This window comes from Balaenoptera physalus (assembly GCF_965194825.1).
Source record: "Balaenoptera physalus genome assembly, chromosome: 15".
Lineage (NCBI taxonomy): Eukaryota > Metazoa > Chordata > Mammalia > Artiodactyla > Balaenopteridae > Balaenoptera > Balaenoptera physalus.
In genome coordinates this window covers 67,383,220-67,407,386 of record NC_138894.1, presented here as the reverse complement: position 1 = coordinate 67,407,386, position 24,167 = coordinate 67,383,220, and the positions used below count along the sequence as shown (strand labels likewise).

Sequence of the window (24,167 nt, the reverse complement as noted above, 5' to 3'; positions counted from 1 at the left end):
ACCAACAGATGGAGAGATATACCATGTTCTTGGATTGGAAGAATCAATATTGTGAAAATGACTATACTACCCAAAGCAATCTACAGATCCAATGCAATCCCTATCAAATTACCAATGGCATTTTTTACGGAACTAGAACAAAAAATCTTAAAATTTGTATGGAGACAGAAAAGACCCCGAATAGCCAAAGCAGTCTTGAGGGAAAAAAACGGAGCTGGAGGAATCAGACTCCCTGACTTCAGGCTATACTTCAAAGCTACAGTCATCAAGCCAATATGGTACTGGCACAAAAACAGAAACATAGATCAATGGAACAAGATAGAAAGCCCAGAGATAAACCCACGCACCTATGGTCAACTAATCTATGACAAAGGAGGCAAGGATATACAATGGAAAAAAGACAGTCTCTTCAATAAGTGGTGCTGGGAAAACTGGACAGCTACATGTAAAAGAATGAAATGAGAACACTCCCTAACACCATACACAAAAATAAACTCAAAATGGATTAGAGACCTAAATATAAGACCGGACACTATAAACTCTTAGAGGAAAACATAGGAAGAACACTGTTTGACATAAATCACAGCAAGATCTTTTTTGATCCACCTCCTAGAGTAATGGAAATAAAAACAAAAATAAACAAATGGGACCTAATGAAACTTCAAAGCTTTTGTACAGCAAAGGAAACCATAAACAAGACGAAAAGACAACCCTCAGAATGGGAGAAAATATTTGCAAACGAATCAACGGACAAAGGATTAATCTCCAAAATATATACACAGCTCATGCAGCTCAATATTAAAAAAACAAACAACCCAATCCAAAAAATGGGCAGAAGACCTAAATAGACATTTCTCCAAAGAAGACGTACAGATGACCAAGAAGCACATGAAAAGATGCTCAACATCACTAATTATTAGAGAAATGCAAATCAAAACTACAATGAGGTATCACCTCACACCAGTCAGAATGGGCATCATCAGAAAATCTACAAACAAATTCTGGAGAGGAAGTGGAGAAAAGGGAACCCTCTTGCACTGTTGGTGGGAATGTAAATTGATACAGCCACAATGGAGAACAGTATGGAGGTTCCTTAAAAACCTAAAAACAGAATTCCCATATGATCCCGCAATCCCACTACTGGACATATACCCAGAGAAAACCATAATTCAATAAGACACGTGCACCCCAATGTTCATTGCAGCATTATTTACAATAGGCAGGTCATGGAAACAACCTAAATGCCCATCGACAGACGAATGGGTAAAGAAGAAGTGGTACATATATACAATGGAATATTACTCAGCCATAAAAAGGAACGAAATTGGGTCATTTTTTGAGACGTGGATGGATCTAGAGACTATCATACAGAGTGAAGTAAGTCAGAAAGAGAAAAACAAATATCGTATATTAACACATATATGTGGAACCTAGAAAAATGGTACAGATGAACCGGTTTGCAGGGCAGAAATTGAGACACAGATGTAGAGAACAAATGTATGGACACCAAGGGGGGAAAGCGGCGGGGGGGGTGGGGGGGGTGGTGTGATGAATTGGGCAATTGGGATTGACATGTATACACTGATGTGTATAAAATTGATGACTAATAAGAACCTGCTGTATAAAAAAAAATTTTTTTTCCAATGTATTTATGCATGTGGAATGGAAAAATTTGTTTTTTCAATCTCTATTGTAGTATATGGTAAAGCATTAATTTTGTTTTAGTTGGGCTCTGTCTTCAAAGTCCCTTGTAAAATATTTTCTGTTAATTTCTTTACTTGAGTCCTTTTGCCTCAGTTTTTGTTGAATAATATATTATCTGTCATTGTAAACAATTAAAAAAAAAAGTGGATGAAAAATCATTGATGTCTGTTTAAATGATGGAATATCTCAGAGTTGTTTAAATGACTGAACTTCAATTACTCTCATCAATCTGGATAAAATCTTAAAACTATAATGCTAAGTGAAAACAATAAGTCAAAGAAGGAAATAAACAACATATCTTTTTTTTCAAGTTCAAAAGAAGCAAAAATAAGCATAGCAATAAATTAACATTATATAGAAAAGCCAGGGAATAATTTTGGGGGATCGTATTTTCTTTGAAGTATAGTTGACTTACAATATTATCTTAGTTTCAGGTGTAGAACATAGTGAACATAGTTTTTATAGATTATACTCCATTGAAAGTTATAAAATATTGGCTATATTCCCTGTGCTGTATAGTGTATCCGTGTAGCTTATTTATGTTATATATAGTAGTTTGTACCTCTTTTTTTTTTTATTGAGCTAAAGTTGATGTACAATATTATGTCAGTTTCAGGTGTACAAGATAGTAATTCACAATTTTTAAAGGTTACACTCCATTTATAGTTATTATAAAATATTGATGGAATTTTTTTTTTTTAAATAGAGGTTAATGGTTACCTAGAACCCTAGAAGATGGGACTGGGAAGGAAGACACTTGATAGGATTGGGAGAGCATAGTACCCTTTTAAGAATTCATTTCTGAATCTTTTTTAAAAATATTTATTTTATTTATTTATTTATTTGGTTGCACCAGGTCTTAGTTGTGGCCAGCGGCCTCCTTAGTTGCAGCTCTCAGGCTCCTCAGTTGTGGCTCACCAGCTTCTTAGTTGCAGCAGGTGTGCTCCTTAGTCGCGGCTCGCTGGCTCCTTAGTTGCAGCACCTGGACTCCTTAGTTGTGGCAGGTGGGCTCCTCAGTTGCAGTTCACCGACTCCTTAGTTGTGGCATGAGAACTCTTAGTTGCGGCATGCATGTGGGATCTAGTTCCCTGACCAGGAATTGAACCCAGACCCCCTGCATTGGAAGTGTGGAGTCTTAACCACTGTGCCACCAGGGAAGTCCCCTGAATCCTTTTAATCTTTTATGTTATATATCTATTATTGATATTTGGGGAAAGTGAAAAAATTTAAGAAGAAAGCAAAAAACAAATGGTAATATGAGGTTTAATTTTGGTGTTTATCGGGTTTAAAAAAAATTCTCCTGAATTATAAATATTTATACCAGGCCCTCACTGTACACTCCTCGTGGGTTGAGGACCCTCGTTCTGTTTACATTTCTGAGATGCTGCATTCTGGGTCAGGTTGGCAGCATGGAAAAGGTGGCAAGAGAGCAAAGGTAGGGTCTTGTAGCTACTACACCCTGTGCAAAGAAATACTATGCGTCATCTCAGGATCAAGAAGCACATGAACAAAGGGGATCAGCATTAATCCCCACCCCCACCCCCTTTTTCCCTCATTGGACACAAACCTTATGAGTATTTCAAATTGGTTTGGTAACCAATGCTTTTAGAGCTCACAGTCTGTTTGAATTATGAAAAAAGGAAGGCAAAATATTAATACCATAAAGGTGATATCTCACACTCATCTAACTGGGGAGAGATTATTCATTCAAAAGGTGAACAACTTTCTAAGAGTGATTTGCTCTATATTTGCAGGTCTCAAAACTGAGCTGGATTGAGAAAAAAATGGCTGCTACTCTGTTTGGAAAAATACCATCCGCAACTGTACAAGAAGCTTTGCAAAATTTCCTTAAGGTATATTTTGTCTATCCATTATTTCAGTGTCAAACTGGCTCCTATCTGTACCAGGCTCTCCTACTCTTGCTGTCAAGGAAATCTTTCTCTTCTCCATTTGTTGATTTCTAACTGAAAGCCCAGATTGAGTCCTCATTTTGGCGTGTCCAAACTACTTCTTAGATCATAGTTATGCCCTAGGTCCTGGGTGTGGCAGCCCTTACTGCCAAATCCAGTGTAGCTTTCCAGGTCGTGTGAATATGTGCAAAAGCATTCATGCCCTGATTATTAGATTTGGTCCTAAATACTCCTCATTATCCTAATATAGAACCAGTTTAATCTTAAAGAACTAAAAGTTGCCAAGAAGAGGAGTTATTTAAAAAATCACTCTATGAATTGCAGACAGTTCTATGGAACATTCGTGGGGCATCAGACCAAACCAGTATTTTCATTCCTGTCTTAAAATGTACAATTGCTATGCTGATAAAACTCTAAATAGTAATTTGTGTGTATGCACACATGAAAATGTGTAATACATTCACCCATTTAACCAACTTTCTGTTGGGCTAATCTCTTCATCTTTCTCTGGAACCAATTATGGAATCTTATAGATACTAAGTTTTTTTTTCTTTCACAACCTGCCTACTTCAGGTTTGTAACAATATAGACAAAATCTGGCTCTGATTTTGGTAATTGTCCAACATATTGTACAGGCTAATATTTTTTGTTATATTTTAGGGATTGATTTTGTAGAACTGAGAGGGAGTTTAGAGATCATATAATCTAAGATGGCAAATATGTTGCATTGCACTTCTCTTCTCTGAAGCGTGAAAAAATAAGTATTCTAAGATCAAGCGTGAGCCCAATGGAAAAAAGTATGGGAATACAAGTACAAGGGCTGTATGTTTCTTATTTTTTATTTAGTGTGATCTTTTTTGTTTTATAACAAAACAAGACCTCGGGAATGTAATTTTTTCCAGTGTCACACAATGGCAGGTCAAAGGTAGGAATGCATTATCATCACTTCTTTTTTCTACCACTGAGAATTAGTTCTCCCATGTTAAATTTTACAAGAATAGAGATCATGGTGCATTTAAGATAAATGATTTATTAAAGGTGCTATGTTCATTAGCAAAAAATTTATTTGAATTTGAAACCCATTTTTTCATAGTATCAAAATTATAACTGGAGGGTCAGGTTTTCAGGACACTGCACGAAAGTTCTTAAGGTGCTTATGCACCTGAAGTATTACACAGATAAAAGTAGTAAGAGGCACAATAATGTAGGGTAAGGATTGCAAACTCTAGAACCAGAGCACCTGGTTAAATCCCAGTTCTACTTCTTACTGGCTGATTAACACTGAGCAAGTTACTTAATCTCTCTCTCTCTCTCTCTCTCTCAATTTAATCAATAACATGGAGGTAATAATATCTGACTCATAGTGTTGTTGTGAAGATTAAATGAGTTAATACAAGCAAATTGCTTAGAGAGTGTCCAGCAACTCATAACTGCTCAATAAAAGCTCACAGAGTTTTTTTTTTTTTTTTAATTTTATTTATTTATTTATGGCTGTGTTGGGTCTTCGTTTCTGTGCGAGGGCTTTTTTTTTTTTTTTTTTTATGGCTGTGTTGGGTCTTCGTTTCTGTGCGAGGGCTTTCTCTAGTTGCGGCAAGTGGGGGCCACTCTTCATCGCGGTGCGTGGGCCTCTCACTATCACGGTCTCTCTTGTTGCGGAACACAGGCTCCAGACGCACAGGCTCAGCAATTGTGGCTCACGGGCCCAGTTGCTCCGCGGCATGTGGGATCTTCCCAGACCAGGGCTCGAACCCGTGTCCCCTGCATTGGCAGGCAGACTCTCAACCACTGCGCCACCAGGGAAGCCCCAAGCTCACAGAGTTTTAACTTCATTAAAATGTAAACACCTTGGCAGACCATCTTTGCGACCTCACCATTTAGTTATGACTTAGATTGTCTGAAATGCGTTCCATGGTGTTTGTCAAGAGGGTGAGAAGGCATCAGGAATGCTTCTCCCCGTATTTACTGCAACACCTGAGGGTACTGAGGAGGCTAAGGCTGTGGAGGAACTAAGAAATCTGGGACGGGGAGGAGAGGAAAAGGAAACAGCGCACACCTTGGATCCCACAGCCCAGGAGAGTCTGCAACCCCCTGGTCCCAACAGGGAGTCGTGTCATTGGAACCCAGACTGTAGAACTTCTGCACCAACTCCATGCCTCCAAAGAGGGTTCACAGGAATGAGTCCCCAGAGCCATCCAGTTCAGTCCTGTAGAGGCCAAGAGCACTGACTTTGGAATCAGACAGTTTGAGACCCGAACCTTTTCCTATATGTATGACATGGGCATGTTTATTTCTCCCAATCATAAATTTTTCATCTGTAAAGCAGGCATAATAATACCTACTTTATCTGGTTTTTGTGAAAATTACATAAAATAATGCATGTAATTTTCTTGGCCCAGGGTCTAGCACATTAAATGCTCTAACTAAAAATAAATGTTGCTCTTATTTTGCTCGTGTAACAGGTGAAATCTGGTCCTCCACAGTCTCAAAGCATCTAGGGAGGTGATTTTAGACCAGGAGTCATCTGTGAATTCCCTGCTGGACTTTTTTCAAACTATAGCATGCTTCCCACCTCATCCAAAATTATGGCATGATTCCCTCGGTCAGTGGTTTTGAACCTTGTCTATACCTTAGAATCATCTGGAGAGCTTTAAAAGATGCCAGCCCAGGCCACAACCCAGACTAATTATTTCAGAATCTCTGAATATATTCAGGTATAGTTTATATACAATCAAATATACCCATTTTATGTGTGCAGTTCACTGAAATTTGACAAATTTGTATACTCACATAACCATCTCCATTTCAAGATACAGAACATTTCCATCACCCTGAAGAGCTATCTTTGCCCCTTTGCTGTCAGTTACCCCTGCCTTGTGCCCCAGGCAACCACTGATCTGCTTTCTGTCGCTATAACTTAGTTTTGCCTATTCTAAAATTTCATATTAATGGAATCTTAGAGTTTGTACTTTGTGTGTGTCTGGCTTCTTTTGCTCAGCATAATGTTTTGAGATGCAGTCATTTTATTGAGTGGATCTGTAGTTCTTTTTGTTTGCATAGTAATATTCTATCATATGGATATACCACCATTTGCTTATGCATTTACCTACTGGTGGATGTTTTAGTTGTTCCCAGCTTGGGGCTATTATGAATAAAACTTCTATGAACATTCATTTGCAAGCTTTTGTGTAGACATGTTTTAAATTTTCTTGGATAAATACCTAGGAGTGGAATTGTGGGGTCATATGGTAAGTGTTTTTAAAGCTTGATCAGCGTTTTTAAAGTTCTCAAGGTCCTTCATGTGCAGCCCATGGCATGGTTAAGACCCACTGGATTGGTGTGTGTAGTAAATGACAGGTGTGGCAATGTTGGCCACCCTGATGTCACTCACTGTTTGCAGTCACATGATCCCTGAATCTTCCTTAGTGGTTCCACCAGCTGCAGAGCTGTCTTCTGTGCCTTGATATGACAGAGGGCTGCTGCACGAGGTTATGAGATGTTTTAAAAACAAAGCTAATTTATTCAGCAATGTTTATTAAGCACATACCTAGTCCAAATGAAGGGAACACAGAAATGACCAACACAGCTCCTGCCTCCAGGGAACTTGGACAACCAAGACGAAGTAAACAGGTACAGTATTCTCTGCCAGGTGTTATGATAGTGTTATAAGAGCATAGCTAGAAACTGCCCCTTAATCAGAACATTCTGTTGAGTAACACTACCTTCCTTGTTATTCAGCTGAGACCTTTGGCAAAGGTCAGGATCTGCTCCGTTTTAGGACTTAGGTGTTGTTACTAGCCTGCCTATGTTCCTTTGGACTTCTTTTTTTTTTTTTTAACCATGAATACAAAAAGAGATGTTCTGATTTATGATCATTCTGGTTAATTAGACATAAGTGTTAAGGTGTATATGCAAAATTAAAATGCCAACATTAAAGAAATAAGAAGCTGCTATGTGCATATGTTGGGGCAAGTTATTTAGATAGGATTTGTTCAGAACTGGGGCAACTACTGGACATAGAAGGTACAGTCGAATAAAGTTTACTCTAGGTCCTTTTTTTTTCTTCCACTTATATTGAAGTATAATTGGCATGCAGCACTATATAAGTTTAAGGCGCACAGCGTAATGATGTGACTTACATACATCACGAAATGATTATCACAGTAAGTTTAGTGAACATCAATCATCTCATGTAGACACAAAATTAAAGAAATAGAAAAAAAATATTTTCCTTGTGATGAGAACTCAAGATTTACTGTCTTAGCTTTCATATATAACATAAGCAGTGTTAATTATATTGATCCTGTTGTACATTATATCCCTAGTACTAGCTATCTTATAACTGGAAGTTACACCTTTTGGCTGCCTTCATCCAATTCCTCTCCCCTCCCAACACCCTCACCCCCACCTCTGGTAACCACAAATCTGATCTCTTTTTCTATGAGTTTGTTTGTTTTTGAAGTATAATTGACTTGCTGCACTATGTTAGTTCCTGGTGCACAACATAGTGATTCGATATTTCTATACATTTCAAAATGATCGCCACGTTAAGTCTAGTTACCATCTGTCACAAAGATATTACATAATTATTAACTATATTCCCCACACCATACATTTCATACCTGTGACTTATTTATTTTGTAAGTATGCAAAAATTGTATTAGCGTGGCTCAAGAAATGCACTTAGTAAACTCAAAGAGTTACAGTGGAAATAACAGGACAAGAAGAAAGGAAGTGGGAGAACCAGAACCCATCAGCACCATGGATGGCTCTATAGGACTTTCAGGACTCTGGCCAGGACTGGACTTCCTGCAGTCTGTCCGCAGCCTTGCTGTTTCACTAGCAGGCTCTAGACCAGATCCACACGCTGTTCATCTGCTAGGTCTGAAAGAGGTACACTCAGTCTGGCTTCCCAACCCAAGAGATTTTGTCCTCCTCTTCCTCCCAGGACCCTTCTCTTTGGGGTTCTGTAGAGAGTAAATGGCCTGTACAAGGGATGTGCTCCTGTAAGGTGTTGGAACGCTCCTCAGCACCCTAGGTCTTGCTCTCCCCTCCATTAGTATCCATCCTTAAAATGTATGTATCCTTTGACTCAGCAATTCAACTTCTGGGAATCTCTCCTACACATGTAATCACATGCACACAAGCATATAGGAGCAAGTATGTTCGCTGATCATTATTAGTAATAGTGAAAAATAAGTCTAAATGTCTAAGGGAGAATGCTTAATTTAATTATGGTATATGTGTAGTATGAAATGCAGCTCTTAGAAACAATGAGGGAGATCTTGTATGTGAACACAAAAATGTATCTGTGGTATGTTGTGGGGAAAAAGTTTTGAACCAATATGTAGGAAATGGTCCCATTAAAAAGTTTGTTTTCAAACATCCGTTCCCTTTGGAGGGGGCGGATTCCTCTGCTTGGTAAAAGGTCTGTAGGATGCATTTGTCAAACTGTTGGTAGTGGTTACCCCTGAGGGCTGAGATCGTAATTGAGAATAAAATTCTAACAGAGAAACTTTTACTTTTTAATTTTGGAAATGTCTGGATTATTAGTGTGTTGTAAAACAAGCATATTTTTATAAATTTTTTAAAGTATCCTTCTTCTGGGTTCTGTGTCCTTCTGTGTTGGGGGCCGGGTCGGGTTGGGAGCTTCCTTGCACAGACCTTTACAACAGCAAAACCTGGCTCCAACGCAAAGATTGACTAAGGTTCTAAGAAGAGCTCTCTAGTAGCAACACCACATACCTGGCGGAATTCTTATTTACCAGAGATAGAGAAAAGGAACTGGTATGTAAGACACTAGTAGATGAGGGGTAAAGTACCTTTATAATACCCACTTATTAAAATCTGCAAGGAGGTCTGCTACTTCGACTAGTTATTTTAAGCATCTGCGTTTTCTTTAAAAGAACTTGATGTGATGGACCTCAGTTATTATTCAGCTCATATGGAGTGTGTTGAAATCATAAGAAATCAAATATTAATGTAGTGGAAGATGCTTGCCATGGGATACCAGTCACGCTCTACTCTTGCTTCCCAAAGAGATTGTAGGGACTTGTCCTGGGGAGAGTGTATCACCAGTTGTTTTGTCCCTGAAAGAAAAAAAGCAAAAGATAGAGAAGGGGAAGTGAGGAAGATGGTTATACAAAGGAATCCCAAAATCTTAAAGTACCTCGTTGCTTTGTAAGCTTTATGACCACAATAATAATTCTATTTTAATGGATAAGCTCAAAAGCTATATTTCCACCCAAAGGATACTTGAGCTAATAAAATGATTCAGATGTGACACAACCATCCTAAATTCTTAGGGCAATTTGGTTAATGTCTGATTTATTGAAATATATCGTCTTTACTTATTGTTTTAGTATTTCCCTGTTATTCTCTTTTCTGTTTTCTCTGAAAATCAGGTCGAAGAACTACACCCTGGGTTTTCTAAGTCCAATTACATGTTCTTGGCCAAGGTAATGAAGACCACAGTTTTAAGATCACTTTGACTTCATTACACAAAAATGTGATTACGCTTCATATTGATTATTTTTTCATTTCTAGTGTTATATTGATCTTGAACAAACAGATACTGCTGTGAAGTTCTGTAATATGGCAGTGTTGCTTCCTTGTGTTACCAAAGAGGTAAGTCCACACGGTGACAAGGAGCACTCTTATTTTATTAGTACGATTCCGGCCTCAAATATGAACAACTGGCTTAGCTACATCTGGAGTTTTTTGCTGTCCTAAAACATTTTGACTTGGATTTAACATGTACTATGACGTTTTAAAAATTGCTGTAGGTAACCCTTCCCCCGGAGACCCCTTGTATCTTTAAGGAGCACACAAATCGTGGGCTAGCAGTTAAAACATTGTGATGCATGTTAGGCGTTACACAGCAGGGAGTGGGATGAACCCCCCCCCCCCCCGAGGAAGGATGAAGGACAGCATAATTCTGGGGAGCTGGTGATTAAACTGGGGTAGGCAGCAAACAAGCTAGACAGGCTGCCGCCTTACAGCAGGAGGAGGCTCTGGGCAGTTGCCACTGTCAGTCCCCAGCGCACAGCAGGCTGTGGCTGTCCAAGGCCGTGAAGAGGACTAAAAATATGTACTAACATTTTCTTGGTCTTTGAACACCATTAATGAAAAAGAAGCTGTCGCATTGCTTCTTGCCTTTTTCCTGCTAATTCGGAATTCTGGATGTGCTCTAAGTTTTAGGAGTTTCACAGCATTAGCAATTCAGCCTGTGTTCCTGTATACTGGAATTGCGGGAACAAAAGGAAATAAATAAATGTTTTCCTGCTCCCTTCTCATAGCACATAAACATTATCAGCCTGTGAATCGCAACTGAATAGAAATGCCTCAGAAATAAGTACTCCTCCTCTTCTCTGTTGGAGCAATACAGGCTTCAGCGTTTGTTGCGATCTGGAACATAAACACGTGAGACATGCCCACTGCCCTCTAGGAGCTTGTAGCCTAGAAGGGAACATAAGGTATATATCCAAATAAAGGGAGCTCAGGGTAGAAAGCATGAAGTGCTCAGAGAGGTACAAATAATTGGTTATGGACATATTGAAAAGGGGGAAATTATTTTCACCTGGAAGAGATCAGATAGCATCAGAGGTGGACCTGGAAAGACGTATATAACGTGGAGGTGTGGGCGAAGCACGTCACGGGTCGTGAACAAAAGTACAGAGGTGGAAAAGCAAAGGTTTGTTTGCCTGGAGTGGAAGGAGTATTCAGGGCAGTCATGGGAAATAAGTCTGCAAAGGGGAAGTGAAACAAGACCTGCCCAGGACCTTCCCGGTTCAGGGATGCCTGTGTCTCTATACAGGGCTCATCAGCAGCCACCTGCGCAAGGGCTCGGCCTGCTTCTATGTTTGGGATTTCCTACGGGGTTCATTATCCTTCTAACTCTAATCCCTAGTTGCCTCCATTGGTGAATAGGAAATATAAAACAGCACTCTTTATCTAAAAGACAGTTTGTGTAACTTTTTCAGCAGGAAACAGATTTTGTCCATCTCGTTGCTTGCTCCATGTTAGTGGTTGGGACCCTACTGTCTTTTACATCTCTCCTGAACGATGCCACTTTGGGTTACATGCAGTCATTTTAAGCTGAGTGTCTATGCATTCTTATTAGAATATGAGATTAAAGTACAATATGATAGTGAGGTACCTGGTTTGATATGCAAATGTTTATGCATGACATTCAGCGCTCTCACAGGAGGGCTAATATTGACCAGCTTCAGGGTTTGATCCTTGGTCCCTAAGTCTTCTCTCCCCTTTCCTCCTCCCTACCTGCCAAACCTATCCTCCATGGCTTCAAATACTACGTACCTGCCAGAGGTCCTCAAATTTGCGTCTCTAGACCTCTCCTCTGAGTCTGGACCTGATTATCCAACGTCCTGCTTGACATCTCTGCTTGGATGACTCCTAGACATCTCATACTCAACTAGTCATCAGGCCTTTGCACCTGCTCTGCCTTCATCTGCCCCTCTTAGTAAATAGCACCTCCACCCACCCAATTAGAAAAGCTGGGAATGATCCTTGACACATCCTTATCCCTCAGCCTCCAAACCCAGATGTCTACCCAGTCACCAAGTTCTCGGAGTTCTTCTAATACTTGCCTTGAGTCATCCAAATGCTCTCTCTCTCTCTCTCTCTCCACCCACCACTCCAAGCAGGGCACCACCCTCTTTCACCTGAGCTACGATCATGAGAGCCTCCCAGCGGGTCTCACAGCTTCTTGCCCCCTGCCCAGTCATTCTTGGCTCCCATTATCAGCCAAAGCCACAGATTAAACATAAACTTCACATGTCACTTCCCTGCTTGAAAACCCTTAGCTTTTAGGATGAAGTTCAAAATTCTTAGCATGCCCTTCAGGGCTCTGATCTAGCTGCTACCAATCTCTAAAGCTTCATATGTTCCCCTGTCTCCCCTCCTCTACGCTGTGTTCTTTCCTGCCTTGCGCCCTTGGGGCACAGTGTTCCCTCTTTTGGAAACATTCCCCTACAAACCCTCCATTCCCTTCACCAGCTTTATTCCTACTCATCCTTCAAGCCTCAGCATAAATGTCGTTTCTTCAGGAAAGATTTCCTTGACACCCCCAGGCAAGAAAGTACCTCATACTTTTCCTTCATGTCATTTTGCACAGTTGTGATTATATAGTTATTTGTGTGGTTGGTCCATGAAAGTAGCAACCAAGTGTGTTTCATTCACCACTCTCTTCCTAGTGCCAAATGTATTGCCTGGCACATAACAAGGACTCAGTAAGTACTGGTAGGAAGACTCAATAATAGTGCTAATAGTAATAATAAATAGAACTGGTGATAAATGTAACTAAGAAAGCTGAGCAGTGTGGAACTATTTATGTAATAAGCAAAACAGCTTTAGCAGGTATTTCCCGCATTACTTATTTTTTCCAGTGATTTGTATTCCTAGCAGTTTTTTTTCAAGTGGTTAATGTACTGTCAGGAATATCTCAATTTCTTTTTCAGTTAGAAAATAGAATGAGGCAAGTTATCTATAGTACCCACTCTCTCTGTAAAGGTTTTCCAGGTTGAAGTATATCCCATTAGTGATTTTGCTGACCCACTTATTTATTTCCAAAATATCTAGCATTGGCACTCATCACAGCGAAGGCAGCCCAGCCATCGGTTTTCTCTCCCTCCTGTGAATTTGCATAACATTTGTGCTTCTTGCTGTGGCACTCGTACCCTCTTCCTGGCATCGCAGTCATTTGTGAACGTGACTTCTGTCCTTATCAAGGAGCTTGGAGCTCATCATACTGCACTTAATGTCGGGAATGTCAGCCCTTGGGCCTCTAGAGCCCAGATTCATGCACATAAGCCACTTTGCAGTTCCAGAATCTGAAATTACAGTATTTTATTATTCATGTGGACTTTTCTTGACCCTAGATAGGTAATGTCAGCTCCTGAGAAACATTCCTTCTTTTAAAATAAAAGGGATTCCTGTGTCTAAGGCAATGTGAGAATGATCACTGAGTGAAATAACGACAACCCTGGCAGCCTGAAAATTGTTTGCCTGGAGGAAGAGTGCAAGTTATTGACTCAGAGCAGTAACCACTCTTAATAATAAAATCCTAATTTTTTTTTTTTTTTTTTTTTTTGGCTGCACCACGCAGCTTGTGGGTTCTTAGTTCCCCAACCAGGGATCGAACCCAGGGCCCCAGCAGTGAGAATGCCAGGTCCTGACCACTAGACCACCAGGGAATTCCCTAAAATCCTAATTCTACTTTAAATGTTCTATCTTAGTTAAGACCTCATATTTGCTTATCTTAATTAAGACATTGGTTTTTCAGGTAAGTTTAGAAAGTATAGTTAGTCCACAACTCTTCACCTGTCTTCCTGTTCTAGGGATGCCACAACTCAGAGGGGTGGCTGGATCACTTCCCAAAATCCAGCAATGTTGTCCAGGGTCTCATTTGTTAGAAATTCATATTTGCCTGTTTCTTTCTGGTTTAAATGTATATCTTATGCATTAACTCATCTGTGCTATCCATGCCCGGAGAATTAATTCTTCCTATACATTAAAAAAAATTAATAAAGCCATTTCAGAGTGGACAGAGTGGACTTTCCCACTGTCTGAACAGACATTTCGTGAATTATAGGCAGGCAATGTTACTCTGTTTACACCCTCCTATTTCTACTCTTTTGTCTCCTACCTTCTATTCATCTGCATTCGAAATATATTATTTCTTAAGCTTTCTCAGTATATAATGGCCTTAGCTGTATTCTTTAAGTTGATCTTAAAAATACCTTAAAGAAATTTCTTAGCCTTCCTTGTAATTAATTTTCTTAAAATAACTGATTATGTAGCATCAGTTTGGCATCAGTTATTTTTAGCAGTATGCAGTCTAGTAAAGTTGATGTTTGATAAATCATTACCCAAATGCTCAGAGCATAATGATTTAATATAAATGAGTCTCTCTCTTATTTATCTCTCTAGCAGAGAGCATTGATGTATTTAATCAAAACATAATATTTTCTGACTCTTTCAGATCAAATAAATCTATGTTTTTGAATGTGTGTTTGAGTGAGTGAAAAAAATTACCTTTATTCATTTATCTTGTAAATATGGTGATGCTCTGCCAGAGGCTTGGGATACAGTGAGAAAAAAAACAGATCCTGTCCTTGCCACCATGAGTTCTGTAGTCTAGTGGAGAAGGCAGGCACTGAACAAGTAATAGCAGTAAAGTGTGAGGAGTGTAATGGAAATAAAAGCACAGACATTTATGAGAAAATAAAACTGGAACTGCAACCTGGACCGGGGGCTAAGAAAGGCCTTCCTGAGGTTTTGATAGGTAACCTGAGATTCTAATGAAATTAGAATTTAAACCCAATGGTTTAAATCTTTAAGACCTTCTTGGGTATGGGGGGGCTTGTTAAAAATATGGATTCCTGTCCTTTTTCTAGAGAGAAAGAAGCTCTGAGCTGCAAAGTGTGATGACAGCAACCTCACTATCAATGTGACTCACTCAGGTTTCTGTCCGTTGAGTTCTGCTCTGCCGGCTTAAGGCTCAGACTGTCCCTGGGTAAGAAAACAGAGGAAGGCAGGTGGTAGCTGGGCTCTTGGCATTGCAACCACAGGAAATGATGACCTTTGAGGACATGGCTGTGGACTTTACTCAGAAAGAATGGGCCTGCTGGACCCATCTCAGGGGAAGCCATACAGAGACATGATGCTAGAAAACATCAGTCACTGGGTCTCCCTTGGGTATGAGCTCTGAAAATCAGATGTGACTTCCCAGTTGGTTCAAGGGGAAGAGCTGAGGTGGGGGAGGGAGAAGATTTCCCCAAGGCCAGGGTCTAGGCTGGAAAGTCTTAAAAACTAGGACATAACTTCCCTGCAGAATATCTGCTGGAAGGAGCCATCTAACGTCACAATAAGTTCGTGAGGGTGAGGTCTGTTTCTCTACATTAGAACTGATCCGCGAGTGGGGTAAGTGAGGAATGCAGAACAATCTCATGACTTCAGTTTGAGATGAAAGTGTGCTGTCTCAGCAGAAAGGTTTGGATAGTTTGAATTTGGGGAAGAAAGGAGTAAGCTGAGCTCACAACCATAGTCTGGGTTCTTATAAGAGGACGTTTGCATAAGTATGGTCAAACATCAAGTGCTTGAAACATAATGAAGGCCTCAAAATTACTCAGATAACTATACAGTGGACATGCTGCAAAGGAGAAAACTTCTGTACCTGCAGGAGAGTCACACACCCTGTGAAAGTAACCAGTGTGGCAAAGACTTTAACTAGAGGTTATCACTGAATGAATGAGCATAAAATTCATATGTAGAAGAATGAATAGATGAATGGATGTGGACAAACCTTTAACAGCCTCTCGTCTCCTCAGTAGCAGAGATTTCTCACTGGAGAGGAGTTCTCTGAATATAATGAGAATGGGGAAATATTCACTCACAGCTCCACATTGACTCACCAAGTGTTAACTCACACTGGAGAGGAACCCCGTAAATGTAACAAATGTGGGAAACACTTCAGCCAGAGAGCTACCTTTTGTTCACACCAGAGACAAACCCTTTGTGATCATTACGGAAATGCCTCCAGTAATAATTCATCCTTCAAATGACACAAGTGAATCACACTGCAGAGAAGTCATAAGAATATCATCTATGTGGTAAAGCCTTTAGCTGATGCTCTAACCTTAGCCATGAAACAGCATACACTGGAGAGGAACCCTAGAGACGTAATGAATTTGGAGGAAACTTCAGTCCCAGCTCTAACCTTTATAGACACCAGAGAGTTCACGCAGGGGAGAAACGCTGCAGCCTTCAGCCATCTCTCAAGCCTTGGTCTGCACAGAAAACTCAGAGTCAAACAGGAAGGGACGCAGCAAGTCTTTACCAGGAGGAGGAAGCCATTTGGGAAATACCAGACAATTCATGCTGGAGAAGCAATTCAATGAAATAAACATGGGAAACCCATTACTCATAGAGCAGCACTCCAGGGCATGTGAGGACTTTTACTGTATCAGACACTCTCAGTGTCATGAATGAAATGATCTCACCTTAGTCAGCCTTAAAGTTCTCACACTTGGGAGTTCCTTAGGCCTCAAGTCAATGTAGAAATGCCTGCATCTGGATTTTATATAAGAAAATTCGTACTCGGGGGGAAAAAAAACTATCAAGAAGAACCCTTTAGTACACAATTCAACATATAATTAGACTTCTGCCAAATGACATATTACTGAAAATAATGCCATGTAAAGATGTAGAACTGTGATGCATTCTTAGAAAAGTTGAATGCAGATTTTGGTGAGATGTAATAAACAATGTGATAACCCCTCAGTAGATTAATAAGAGTTGTTGATGAAAAATCTAATACATGAGTATTTGTCTTTAAAAAAATCATGAAACATTATGGTAATTGAGGCATTTTCCTTTACTGCATCGCTGTTGATCAGCTGATCAGTTTCAATTTTGTACGCAGCTCTAAACGTATTTACAAGGACTTTGTTTAATCAGAAAATACCTTTTAATGTAACGGAAAAAACGTAGAATACAAAACATGTGTTCTAATTATTCTATTTGTGTTTAAATATGTACCCACATGGCAAGGGTGAATGGAAACATGGACAAATAAGCACAGTTTATAAGTGATTCAAATATCCCAGGTGATACTGATGCGGGTGGTATACACACCATATTTTATTAAATGGAAATAGAAAGATAAATAGAAAGGCTTGGAGTTGAGAAATATGTGAAAAAGCACTGTATCAAGGGTACAGTATTGCTGAAATGTTGAGCTCTTGAGAGAGAGAAGAGATGAGAGCCTTGTATACCTTTTTCTTAAAAGCAAGAGAAAACCATTAGAGGGTCTTAAGCAGCAAGTAACACAATGAGATTTTTAGAAGGACACAATAGCTACCATGTGGAGGTTGACTTGGATGGGAGGGGAGCAAAATTGGAAGTTGGAATACCATTTAGGTAACTTCTGCAATGACACAAACATGAGGTGATGACCTGGACCAAGATGATGGCAGCGAGGAGTGAAGAGATGAGGACTGATTCAACAGATTTGTAGGTAGTATTGTCTACAGGACTTGGATATCGGAGATGGAGGACTCAAGAATGACATCTCGGTTTCTGGCATGGGAACCTGACCAGGGCAGGTGGCAGTACCCTTTACGGACACAGGGAGTATTGGAGAGCCAGATTTGGTAGACAAGGAGAGTTCAGTTTTGGACATTTGGAGTTTGTGTTTGTGAGATTTTCAGATCCATTAAGTGATTGAATATTTGGCATATAAATGTCTGAAACCACAAGTATGGCAGAGATCATCCTGAGAGGTTATGTAGTGTGTGAAAAGCAGAGGGTAAAGGATCAACCCTGAGAAACTCCAGTGTAATGGAAGGAAAAGAAACCTACAAATGAGATTGAAAGAAGTGGCCAAAGATGACAGGACTCCAGAATCCAAGGGACGGTGGAAGTGGTCAACTCTGTCAGACACTCTAGGGAAGTCAAGACTGTAATGAGCAGATGAAGTTAATGATGCCTGTGTCATTGGTGATCTTAACCCAGACTGTTTCAGTGGAACAGTATAGGAGGCAACAGAGTGCAGAGCACTAGAGGTGAGAAAATCCAGTCAGTACGTGCAGACACTGCTCCAATAATTTGATGGGAAAGAGAGGAGAGATGTAAGGTAGAAGTTAAAGCAGTGCTTGAATTGAGAAATAGTTTTGTTTTGGATGGAAAATCTAGGAGCATATTTAAATAGTAATGAGAAAGAGCCAGCAAAGAAGGAAGGGTTCAAGAAAGACTAGAGAGGGGGTAGATAACTGATAGAATTAGGTCACCAGGAAGCCGGAGACAGTGGGATCCAAAGCACATTAAGGTCCTGTCCTTTTGTCACAGGCTAGATAGAGGAATCGATGGGTTTGTGGGTTTGTAGATTTGTAGTTAACCAGGGTAAGTGCCCCAGGGGAGAAAGGGTTTTAGTCTTTGAGTGAGAGTAGGCGGGTGTAGAACCTAAGGTGGGTAGAAAATAAGTCAAAGCAGGAGAAAGCTGAAAGAGAACAAGAAGGAAAAAATTGCTCCATGAACCTATTGAAGGTTGAAAAATTGATGTATTGAGCGTAATTGGATAAATGACCCCAAAAGATAGGCAGTGTTCAGAGAACAGGATGCCTATTTCAGAGGTGGAGCAGTTTTAGGTCTGACACAGCCCAGGGTGCACTCACGGGGGTGGTGGGGAAGATGAGGAGACACCCTTCTAAAAGGCTGGGATACACGGGCCATGGGAACAGTGAAGTCTCCAACAGTGGTGGCAGAACTCGGTGTGGAGACCAAGGCACCAAAGTCATAAAAAATAAAAGGAAAAGGAGAGTGACCAAGAGTTTGTTAACAGCTATAAGAAATGGTCGAGAGCAATTATCCTCTACCATTGGCTCTAACCACTCCCTCATCCTCTTCCCGAGGCCCTCAGAAATATTCTTTTAGCAAATACATTGCTGGTTATGCAGAAATGACTTCAAAACAAGTCTTCTAACAGGGGTTCCAGGGAGCTCTGTCTGGAAAAAGGGGAGGAGTGTGAGGTTGAGTCAGGGAAGAGAGACTAGAGAAGAGTGGTTTTGGGGTGAGCACCGAAGAGGATTCATGGTCTGAAGGGGGTACATTTTGGGCAGTGATGGAGGAAAGCATGACTGGAGGTGCTGGTTTTAGTTGGCGGGGTATTTTTTTAAAGCTAAAAGGCACTGCCAGTGTCCTCTATCCATTAAAAAAGTAAATTAATTAAAGACTTAGGTGGAAGCCCTGGGAAGGAGGTAAAATGGGAGAGGTGTGTGTGTGTGTGTGTGTGTGTGTGTGTGTGTGTGTGTGTTGGCAGTTGGATTGGGTGGGAGTTGAAGGAATTCTGTGTGGTGCCTGAGGGCAAATATTGCTAAGCCATGATCTTAATTTTAAATCTTTTATTGTAGTTTGAGCATATTCATTTCTTTAGGCATCTAGTTGAAATAAGTCTCTCATCTACATCTACATCGTCTATAAGAAATTGGTTCCTAGATTTGGGAAATTGTTACTGAGCTCCGGTGTCTAACCACTTGTTTAACAGGCATTTATTTAGAGTCTTCTAGGTGCCAGGCACTGAGCTGGCCCTAGGATTACAAAGATAAACATGAATTATGGCTTTTTATAAGTTCTTTTAAATAATGCATCACTATCATAGATTCATTAACCATATTTTCTTACAACCTTCAAAAATATTGATTTGATAGAAGGTATACTTCTAGTTGATCAGACACTACAGTAGAATCAGTGTGTTAATGTTTATGATTAAAACTATTGAAGAACTTACAGTTTTAAAAAAAATCTGGCCAACAACTACTTCCAAAATCTACCTTGTCCAGTTTTCCTCATCTGTTTATTTTAAATGTGTTACATTCCTTAAATCCTTTCTGTTAGGTGCTCAGTAAGTGTCTGTTAAACACAAAAGCGCATAGGAGTACCTTACCATCTGAATTTGTTTCCACTCTTCCTAACTTCCACACTTGTTTTAAGGAAATAACACATGTGGAGTCCTATAAAACATATTACATGATTTTTAATCTTAAATATAAACTACCTGATAAGGTAGGTAGTTTGGATCTTGCAGTGGAATCTTGTCTGGATCTTACAGAGGAATCTCAGATTTCTTCAAATTCTGCTGCTAGGGCCAGGACCTCTTCCACATGTTATAGTTGAAGAAGAAAACAGTGTTATCATTAACATGCTGGTGGATCCAGTGTGTCAGCTTCTATAGAAGGGGCTCCCCTTCCTGTATCCACCACTCCAGACCAGCTGGAGGAAGAGCCTGGAAATCACTCTCCACATCACTTACGTTTTCAGAGATCTGAATCATGCCTGGTCCTAAGAAATGCACAGTTTCTTTGTAATGGTCTTCAAAAAAGTATTCCCTCATTCAACAAAAGTCTACTTCAAAGTACCTGGAGTATGAGGTTGAATGTGTGAAATCTTTTTGTGTATTTGTATTTTCTTTATAGGATAAAGATGCACAGAAAGAGGTGAAAAAAATAAACACTTCCTTGAAGAGGTAAATAAAAGAACTTGCTCTTCAACAAATCAGATGTGGTCTACTAAAATTTAAACTAATCAAAGTTGTGTTTTTTTGTTATCCTTTTTTCTTTTTTGATGTAAGGGTAATGTGCTCAGATATCAAGGCAAAACCACGTTTCTGCAGAATGCATTCCACTAGTAGCACTACAAAACTAATCATGTTATTTGGAGGAATCTATTTCCTATAATGTCACTACAAAATGATCTTTAAACATGTACGGTTTATATTTTTCCTACTAAACTATAGTCTTCAGAATATTTCTTTAAATAAAATATCTAAGTCAATTCAATAAAATGAACTCAAGTGAGTGTTTTAGCGCTGCTTCAATGGTGACTTTACAAAACAGAATAATTTCATTAATGTGAATGAAAAATGGAAAAAAAGGCAAAGGACATGAACAAGTTGTTGATAGGAGAGGAAAAACAAAAGGGGAAATATAACTAGTAATTTTAAAAATGTGAAGAAAATTACAATAAGATACTGTTTACCATCAAATTAGCAAGGATTTCTTTTTTTCTTTAAAGAAACGTTCAATGCTGGCAATGATGCCATGAGGTGGACCATTCTCACACACTGCTGCTGGGAGGGCATTTTGACGCAAACATTTGGTAAAATGTACCTAGAACCTTAAAAATATATAAACTTTAATCTTGTAATTTCATTTTATGGAAATAATCTTAAAGAGAGAAAGTACACTTATGCACAAATGTTCATAACAGCATTATTTTTTACAGCAAAACGCTGTGTCCAGCAGTAAGAAAGCAGTTAACCATATTTGAATAAAACTGTAATAGAATATTATTTTGACATTAAAAATAATTTCAAAAATGACATAGGGAAATGCACAGACAATCTTAAGTTCAAGTAGAACACAAATTAGTATACACACATGATCTCAACTGTATGAAAATGTGCGTAGAAAATCATCTATTAGAAATACACTAAACTGGTAGTTGTTCATATTTCTGTGGAGTTGTGTTTGATTTCTAATATTTCCCAATTTTTAATAATTAAACTAAAAAGATTTTTAGATTGAACTTACCTAGCAGTGATTTATAGATCCCCCACTACCCTTTAACCAGCCTTATCCTGGAAATCAGGTCAAAGCTTAAATTTACTGTTTGCTATCCCAAATGCATGGACACACACACACACTTACGCACTCAATTTCAAGCCTTGACTTAGTGATACCAGTTAATCAAACTGAGCTAGTTTCTCCCTCTTGTCTTTTATAATGGCCCATCGAGATACCTAAATCAATCCAACTGATTCTTGCCCAAACTCTGACAATTGGTCTAACACTGGAACTACTAGCTGGAAGGGACAGGAGTTTCACAGGTACCCTCATTGATACACAGTATCCACAAGGCCATGGCTACCTCTGGCTATCTCTAAACAGCTAGGTGAATGTGCAAGTCGAGACAGGTGATTCTAGCAGCAGAAAATAATGTAGAATCAACCACGTTGTAGGCTTTGTAGGAGCAGCTCATTCCAGCAGAGAGTGATACAAAGACTTCTGCTAAGAATTATGAGAAACAGCGGGAAAGCTCTTTGGTGATGGTGGGACTTGGGATCACAATTGAAACATAACAAGACCTAATCAATCTTGTTTTAACAGAATTCCCATTTGGTCCCTGTAGTCAATGTGTCTTCAGTGGACAAGCTGATACCCCTTGACTGAGTGATCAGTTTCTGAATAAGGACTTGACCCAATAAGAATGTAACATTTCTAAAAGTTACTTGAATCTTTAAAATCTTGTTAATTTCTGACACATTGGACAGATTTTTCAGTAGGAGGTTAATGGAGGAAATCTCCCTCCTCACCATGGTAATACCATATCCCCTTCAAATTAACATCAAAGCCCTGTTCTGTGCTCCGTTCCAGGGTCACGCCTGGTCATAGCTAGTCTTCATCAAGTCATAAAATCAAAGCATCTATGTGTGATGAAGCCAGCTAAAGACAGTTTCCACATTAAATCCACCTCCCCCCCTTTTAAAAGCTGAGTAGTGTTTTCGGATGGCAGCATTATATGTAAATTATTTCACTTCAGTGAATTTCACACAAAGTGAACCACTGTGAACTCCTTCCGTAGTTGCTTCACTCACCACTCATTCTGCTGACCTGGGAGAAGACAGAATAGCTGCCGGGTGTTTCTGAAACGATTTCTCCTGGTGGGTCACCAAGGCCAAGCCAGTGGTACAGCCTGCACCACAGACAAAGTACACAAACTCCTAAACTTTCAAGAGAGTTCACGCACGGCTTTGGGAAGGGGGAGTTCCGATCCAGAACTTCTTGAATGTGTTTGGTTTCAGAAGATAATAAGGTGCATGTTAAAATTTCTCATAAAACATTAAAGAAGTAACGCAGTGTTCCACTAAAATTTTAACAATTGTCATGTCCATGTAATTTGCAATGTTAGTTATCTTTCTAAGTACTGAATATCCTTCATTGTAACATGAAAATCTCTGTTGTGCCTAAAAGTTGTCAAAAAGCTTTTCATCTGATAATTTTTGCATACTTCTGAATTATAAAAAGCTGTATAAACAGGTGGATGAGACCGTAGAGACAATCGTCTAGACCAGCCTTCTCGTTTTACCGGTAAACAGTTTAATCTCTGATATCTGAGAGAACTGGTGAGTGGCTGAGCCAGGACGAGGTACCAGGTCTTGGAATCTCATGCCTTTGGAACCCATCTTTGAACCCAGGGCCCTTTCCATTTAACCGAGTGGAGTCCAATGTGTTTGGCATAGATGGAGGGGGATGGGAGGGAGGGAAAGAAGTCTGAGAATGGTAACACTTGCATGGTTCTACCTGTTCTGTTTTGCCTATGTTAGCCCATTTAATCCTCACAGCAACCCTATGAGGAGGGAACTTCTGTTATTATCCCATTTACAGGTAGGGGAGCTGAAGCACAGGATATTAAATACCATGCCTAACACAGCATGAGATCTGAACTTGGGCAGTCGGCTCCAGAGTCCGAGCTGTGGTCTGAACCACCATGCAATCCTGCCAACAAATGGGGGGATGTGGGGAGTAAAAGAGAGAAGGTGGAAGGAGAGCAGGAAAAAAAAGAAGGAAGGGAAAGGCAGAAATGGTATAAAAATGGGGGGGTGGGTAGAGAGGGATAGTAAGGAAAGAAGGAAAAGAAAAGTAGAGAGCAAAGAAAAATCTTTCCTTGTTTTTTTGGATATTGATACCCATTTTCTGGTTTCACATCATAAATTCCCAACAACCTGTTGTGTATCTTGCCTTGTATTAAATCTGCTTTTATATTTCCACCTTCTCCCCGCAAGATAAGGAAAGAGAAAAAAGGGGTAATGGTGAAACCTGTTGTAAATGACTTGTTCCACTTGATCTGTGTGTGTAGGGAGAGCCTCATTATGGACTATATGACCTACTGATTGGGCAATTTACAAGAATATTTCACTGCACAAGTAAAGACAAGGTCACATTTTAGAACCAAATATAGTTAATATCTTGATGTTCTAAG

General features: G+C 39.7%; 1 protein-coding gene across 2 annotated transcripts in view; it reads left to right on the top strand.

Moving 5' to 3' along the window:
- RMDN2 (regulator of microtubule dynamics 2) overlaps positions 1 to 24,167 on the top strand; it is a 102,852-nt gene that overhangs the window by 54,583 nt on the left and 24,102 nt on the right. Inside the window, exons 8-11 of one of the 2 annotated variants that reach the window (XM_082427766.1) lie at positions 3,459 to 3,557; positions 10,016 to 10,069; positions 10,158 to 10,238; positions 20,603 to 20,652. In XM_082427766.1, coding sequence (XP_082283892.1) covers positions 3,459 to 3,557; positions 10,016 to 10,069; positions 10,158 to 10,238; positions 20,603 to 20,652 — 284 coding nt within the window. Of the gene's footprint in view, positions 1 to 3,458; positions 3,558 to 9,973; positions 10,070 to 10,157; positions 10,239 to 20,602; positions 20,653 to 24,167 lie in introns of both variants that reach the window. The other variant, XM_082427767.1, reaches the window with a different exon arrangement.